This window comes from Phalaenopsis equestris, unplaced genomic scaffold, assembly GCF_001263595.1.
Source record: "Phalaenopsis equestris unplaced genomic scaffold, ASM126359v1 Scaffold000224, whole genome shotgun sequence".
Lineage (NCBI taxonomy): Eukaryota > Viridiplantae > Streptophyta > Magnoliopsida > Asparagales > Orchidaceae > Phalaenopsis > Phalaenopsis equestris.
In genome coordinates this window covers 139,978-146,927 of record NW_018164666.1, presented here as the reverse complement: position 1 = coordinate 146,927, position 6,950 = coordinate 139,978, and the positions used below count along the sequence as shown (strand labels likewise).

Genomic DNA, 6,950 nt, shown 5'->3' with positions numbered 1-6,950 from the left:
GGGGGGGGATCCAAATGTCCCTCTTTACATCAAAAGAGATCCCTCTTTACATCAAAAGAGATCCGTTTACATCAAAAGGACGGCCTAGATCAACCTAACACTACTTTAATGAGGGTTTTACAGGTTAATTTGTGCCTTTTACATAAGTGAGCTCATGGCTTGACACTCTTCAAGCTTGTCCAAACTTCGGTTCCTCAGTTGTTTAGGCTTTTTCATCTAGGCCGTCCTGCAGCTGTCTAGGTTAGGTTGATTGTCCATATTGGGTCGGTCGTCTATATTGTCGGTCGTTCATCCAAACTGGTTCGATCATCCATGTTAGTTTAGTCTTTTAGATTATGAGTCGATCGTCCAGGCTAGGTCGGTTGTCCAATTTGTCGGTCAGTCATCCAGGCTGGTTCGATCATCCAGGTTAGCGATCTTCCAAGCTGTCGATCGGTCATCCAGGTTGGGTCAGTTGTCTAGGCTATCGGTTGGTTGTCCACGCTGGTTTCGTCGTCCTCTCGAGACATTTAGTCTCAAACATTTTTTTTAAACAAATTACTATCACTTCTGTATTTTGTATTTTTTTTTAGAGTTCAAAGTTGACAAAATTTTATGATATAGATCTCAGTAGTAAACTATCCAACTGTGTCAGACTTCATGATTTTTTTACTTTCGAGTTTTCATATAAAAAATTAAAATGTCCCCTTTAACGGTTATTTTTTTTAATCTTTTTTAATTTATTGTATCATACTAAAATATTATATGTATCTATATGGTCGGAAATTTTATACATTGAATTAGTTTAATACTTATTTTGAATATGTATCATCATCATCATCATCATGGGAACCAAAATTTGACATGAACAAATGTAATCTGCATCTTAACCCTAGCCTTCGTTGTTTGCTACGCTTTTCATTTAAAGGGAACTTAGGCTGGCTGCTCGTTTAATTGCTTCGTCGATCCCGACTTCTGAGTTGAATCTAGGGTTTCGAATCTGGTGGCATCTCCTTCTCCATTCCCCTTTACTCTCATATCTCTGCTCTATTCTCTAACCACTCTTCTTCTCCTGCGCTCCTCGCTCGCTCATTCCACCCAGATCGCTGGCGCTGGTCCTTCATGGGCAGGGCCCTCGCTCCCTCCAAGTCCAAGAAGAACTCTGAAGAGGTCTGGATTGTACAGGTTTTAAATCTTAATTTCCTCCCTAATACTGTTTCTGATTCTAATTCGATCCCTATTTTACAGGATCGGCGCAAGAGGAAGAATCCCAAAACCCGGAGGCGCCGCCGCGTTTCCTTCCCGCCATCGTCCTCTTCTTCCGACGACGATGGTGATGATGTCTCCCGCCGTCGAAGGAGCTCCCGTCGGAAGCCGGTGAAAAGTCGGGGGAGAGATCCGAAGCGATCTTTGAAGAAGAGGAGTCGCAAAGCTCGTCAACGAAGCGTCAGTTCATCGGGCGGAGATGATAGCTCCAGCTGCTCTACTTGCCGTAGCCGGAGCAGCGGTTCGCCGAATAGATCGAGAAGCCCGGCGCGGGGCCGATATGACAGGAAAGGTAAGTTGAAGAAGAAAGTTAAGAGAGGAAGGAAGCTGGATAGGGTTGTTAGGAGTTTGAGAAATAGGAACAGGTCTCTCAGTTGTTCCACTTGTAGCGGAAGTAGTGAGCCTAGCCAGATACATAGTTACAGAGAGGTGAAAGATGGTTATAGGCAGATTGGCTCGTCTTCTCTTATAGAATCACGAGGGGAAGTGGAGGAGAGGTATGGGAGCAGGGACAGGGAGATGGATAATGATGATTCACCGCTTGCTAGAGCAGAGGAGGACAGTGTGATGGATGAGGGTTCTTATGAACAACAGACTGAGATTGAGAGGTGGATGAGCGAAGCTAATGTTGATAATGATTCTTATTTTGATCAGATTGAAGACAGTGTAGCACTGGCATCTGGGCCCTACAAGGAACTGGAACTCAATGATACGAAGCTTTCAAGAAGGATAAAAAGTGAGATTGTTGCTGCCGATAAACATGATTCTGACTCTGATAATTTGGAGTTGATTCTAAGGCAGAGGGCTTTAGAAAACTTGAAGAAAGTCAGAGGCCGTCTCTCATCTGACAACAGAACTTCTGATGACAGGAAAAAGGAGTTAGCTGGAGCTGAATCTTTTGAAAAACAATGTGAAACTGCTAGAAAAAACATTTCTTCCCCAAAATCTGACACCATTGTTTCTAAGGATAAACATATTCAATTGGGAATTCCTGCAAATGACTCAAAGTTGAAACCTTTCATCCAAGTGCCATCTCTGGAGGCTAATTATTCTACATCTGATAAAAAGATGCTATCCAGTCATCTGAATCAGAATCGAAACGCCAAACAGTTGGGCATTAGCATAAACCGCCAAAGCACTTCGAATCGGCTGCCGAAAGACATGGAAGATTTTCCTGAGAAGATATCTTCATGCCTAGTTTCTCAAGAAAAGAAAGCTACTGAAGTTTGTGAAAGTGGTAATAAAAGCTTCAGATTTGAGATAAATTTAGGTGATGGTAAAGAAAAAATCAATGAAAACAGTAAAACTGTGGAAGAATGTCAGAGTGGATCTCAAAAGATATCTTTATGCAGAGGATCTCAAGAAAAGAAAGCTACTGAAGGTTGTGAAAGTGATAATAGAAGCTTCAGGTTTGAGGTAAATTTAGGTGATGGTAAAGAAACAATCAATGAAAACAGTAAAACTGTGGAAGAATGTCAGAGCGGATCTCAATTTGAGCAAAAAACATTTTCTAGAATGCATGATGGGGAAATGGTTCAGGTTAGTTATCTGTTCGCTGTATTAATATTATAATATGACTGCTTAAAACTTACCAATTCTTTGTATTTATGTATCTAACACATGCTTTTTCTTCTTACAGTTATACCATGTAAAAATTGAAGTTTAGCTGTTTGATATGTAAATACATAACAATTAAGTGATATGTATGTAAATCTTCCATTTTTATATTGTTTACTTGTTGTGTTTTAATGATTTTCTTTTTAATTTGGCAGGTAAGTTACAAGGTATACATACCTAAGAAAACGCCAGCTTTGGCTCGGAGGAAACTGCAGCGGTGAAAGATGTGGTGTATTAATAGCTCTTTGAGCTTTTAAATAGTACGTATGAACGAATTGCTTTTGCTTTTTGCCTATTTACAGCAGCTACACATGCATTATTGATGTTTCTTTCTTTAGGTGTTTTATTTATTTATTTTTATATGTTAATTTTAAACCTAGGGTACCGTTCTATCTTTGATATATCATCGGTTAGCTACGTGAAGTTTTAGGGGCAGGCACTGATATGAACCTTTGTTATTGTTGTTTTCAAATTCTAGATGATTTTAGCCATGTTACTTGGAGAAATTGTTAAAATTAAATTTTAAGAAAGATATTATTTTGGAATAGTATAATGAATAATTGAATGATGTATTATGTATGCCACAACTCAACCTAAAAAAGTGTAGCGGATATGACATGTATAAGGACTATGGAGCTTTATGTCCATATAGGATATCTATTTAGATTTTGGAGTTTTGAGCGATACTGCAGTGATTTGGTTATATATACATTTTTTCCTGGGATTTGAGTTCTATTAATTTTCTTTATTCGAAAATAATTATATTCAAGAACAAGGGATATATTCAAAATTATGATATTTATATAAAAATTTAATGTAAAACTCATAAAATAAAATTATGAGGAAGAACAATGATGTGCTTGAAAAGTTTTGTGACTTTTGTTGAATCAATTTAATTTCATGCTAGAGCACAATATTGAAAACTTATAGAGTGGAGAAAGAATTGTTGTTGATTTTGCGAAGACGAACATCTATATGAATTATTGTTATCAAAGTGCAAAGCACAATGTGATGCACAGTGCTTTATTTTTTGCTTCAAAGCTTTAAGCGCGGAGCAAAGCAACACTTTTATAAACTAAAGTGTTAATAGGTTATATAAATACATTCATGAATAATTATAAAATATATAGTATGACTTGAAGTTAATATAAAATAGAAAAGAATGTGGTGTAATATCTAACTTGAATTCAAACATTAAGGGCGAAACTACACATTAAAATTTCTAACAATGTCTTATAGTTTGCTGCACTAATTAAAAGACTAAAAATTATAAAAAAAATCCTTATAATTCAAAACAAAATCTAAAGTTTAAAGCATAAATAGACTGATAAAATCTCATGTTTTACGAATCAAGCAAAATTAGTTCAGTTGCTCTTTATTCCTCCCGCTAAACTATGAATCGAATTGAACACTTTAGCGCTTCAAAATGCACTTCAGTGAAGCGAAGATAAGTGGGTGTCGCACACTTCGCTTTTCTTGCACGTGAAGCGTGTTTTTAAAAACAATTATATGAATATATTATTGAGTCTCGCATACATTAGTTTGGCGTGTCAAAGATATGTTAACCTCATTAAAAATACGTACGATTTAGCATTAACCTTAATAAAAAATACGGGATCAATATTAAACCAACATTGATATTTTTGTTTTAAATTTAGAATGAAAATGCAGAGCATTTATTCAAATTTATACTGTTAACCTTATTTTGATAAAATTTATTCTTGTTATGCCAAACTAATGTATATTAACCAGTATTTTCATAAATACCAGAATATGAAACGTGTATCATACTTTTGAAAGTAATATATTTATATATTAGTATGGCTTGTTATTTTAGCATGAGATGCTAATAATTATCATTTCAATAATATTTTGGATCTTTTAAACAAAAGAATTTCATGTACATATATGATGAAATAACTTCTGGATTTAAAGTTAATTAGCTAAAAATGGATAAGTGTTTATTGGAGAGTATTATGCAATAAGATACAGAGGTTTTAATTAAATTTTTATAAAACTCTAGTTTTTTGAGTAAGTTATATGATCAAATGTTTGATAGTAAAAAAGTTTTTTATCACTAAATTGAGCGTGGCAAAAATTAAATTATTGAGATGGATGTGTGACATAACTATAATTGAAGGAATTATAATATTTAGCGGCGCTTCGACGATGACATGATGGGCTTCTCTTTGGTGCTGGTTGTCCTTCATTCTTAGAACCACCCAAGTACTTTTAATGCGAGGAAGATTTACATACATCCCACTCAATGCCTCTGTATTTACATATCTACACCTAAACTACAAGTTTTAGATATGTCACTCTATCTACGCATGAATAGCTGTATTTTGCTTTTTAAAAGTTGTGGCATTTTTAATGTGATATGAAAGATTTAGGTGGTATAAATGCTAGAAGTTTAGGTATTAGAGATGTAAATACATAGGAATTGGTTAGGTTGTATGTAAATACACCTTAATATATTTGAGTTTGTCTTACTCTTATCTTTCTCACACTACCTTAAAGGGGCCACCAACATAAATTTAAATTTCAATATGATATTTTCGTCAGAACCATAAGAAGTATTTCATAATTCTCATATCAAACATGACCTCCTTTACTTTTTGGGGGTTGTCTGGTATCGGATTTAAGTGGCATTTAACTTATTTCTATCAAACAGCAAAAAATGACACTTTAAATCCCTGATTTAGTAAATCCAATTTCTTCTTAATTCCTCTCAGTTTTGTCTTAAATCCTGGATTTACCAAACAACCCTTATGCAAACGTTTGCAACTTAAAAATTCAATTTTTTGGCGCTTTATCATGCTCTAATTTTCATTGTCATGCTCCTGCTTCTGCTCATCTATATGTACTAAACAGAAAAAACTGTGTTGGGAGATGAAGTTGATGATGGCTTTGGCGTTCGACGGATGGCTGTGTTTAGTTCTGTTACGACTTATGAGAGCGAGAGGATGAAGGAGACGGAGCCATGGGTGGCCAGTAAATGAGGGTATGGGAATGGGGGAGAGGATGGAGCAAAGGTGAATATATGGTTGAGCATTCCTCTTAAGAGAATTGAATTGTGCACCTACTGAATCTATTAGCTATATTATGCATGATAGATATAGAGTTTAGGGTTATGGTGGAAAGTTGCTTGAAGTTGGAATATTTCAAATAATTTTTCTTGGGCATGCAATTGTAGCTTTGTTCTATAATTTGATATTCATTTGTCTGTGTGGTGATGAGGTTGTTTACTTTCGATTAATTGTCTTCAATCAATATAACATTTTTTGGGGACATTTACATAACAGTCACTGACTTCTAAACTTTCATATTTACATGTTTCTCATTCAAATCTTAACATCAAGTCAAAAATTAGCACCCTCGTTCTTTTAAATGTGAAATATATTTTTTCATGCATACATTTAGCATATTAAAGTGTTATAGGTGAGCAGTTTTAATTAATTATTATTATTATTATTATTTTCATGAATGAGCAATTGCTAAGTTGCCGTAAGGAACATAAACAGCACGACCTCTATTGTAATAGAAGAAATAGAAGGCATAATATTTCTTATTACAACTTTATTTTTTACATTTATATCCCATAATATTTCTTATTACATTAAAAAAGTCACTTTTTTTAACTTTTAAAGGAAACTTTTTAATGCATTAGGTAGGATTTCATATATATATATATATATATATATAAACCTTAAAGTGATAATATTAATCGAGAATCATTGAAAGCTTGACGGTCAAACTTATGATAAATCTCTTTCAAGATGCAGCATACTGACTGAAATTGATTTTCAGAAATTATTACTGTTGATGCGAGTCTCTTCCACCACATATATATATATGAATCTAAAACCAGCATGACTGGTATTAGTAAGCCTTGCAACTAGGGCCCTAGTTATAAGGAGATTTGATTCTCCTCCTTGCCAGTCATCATATCCATGAGTTAGTACAACAAACTCAATATGATTAAGAAAATCATGTATTGATAATAACATATCAGGAGTTATATAGACGAGTTGTGTACATTTGGATAAATCAACCTCAATTGTTCCAATAATGGATACGCCAGACCT

General features: G+C 34.7%; 1 protein-coding gene across 1 annotated transcript in view; it reads left to right on the top strand.

Annotated features, from left to right (window-relative positions):
* The window catches only part of LOC110023334 (pre-mRNA-splicing factor CWC25), a 9,279-nt gene extending 3,194 nt beyond the window's left edge, over positions 1-6,085 (top strand). The window contains exons 2-5 of the mRNA XM_020722689.1: positions 1,082-1,149; positions 1,228-2,784; positions 3,018-3,122; positions 5,737-6,085. Coding sequence (XP_020578348.1) covers positions 1,102-1,149; positions 1,228-2,784; positions 3,018-3,083 — 1,671 coding nt within the window. The 5' untranslated portion in view covers positions 1,082-1,101 and the 3' untranslated portion in view covers positions 3,084-3,122; positions 5,737-6,085. The remainder of the gene's footprint in view (positions 1-1,081; positions 1,150-1,227; positions 2,785-3,017; positions 3,123-5,736) is intronic.
* Positions 6,086-6,950: the final 865 nt, after the last annotated feature.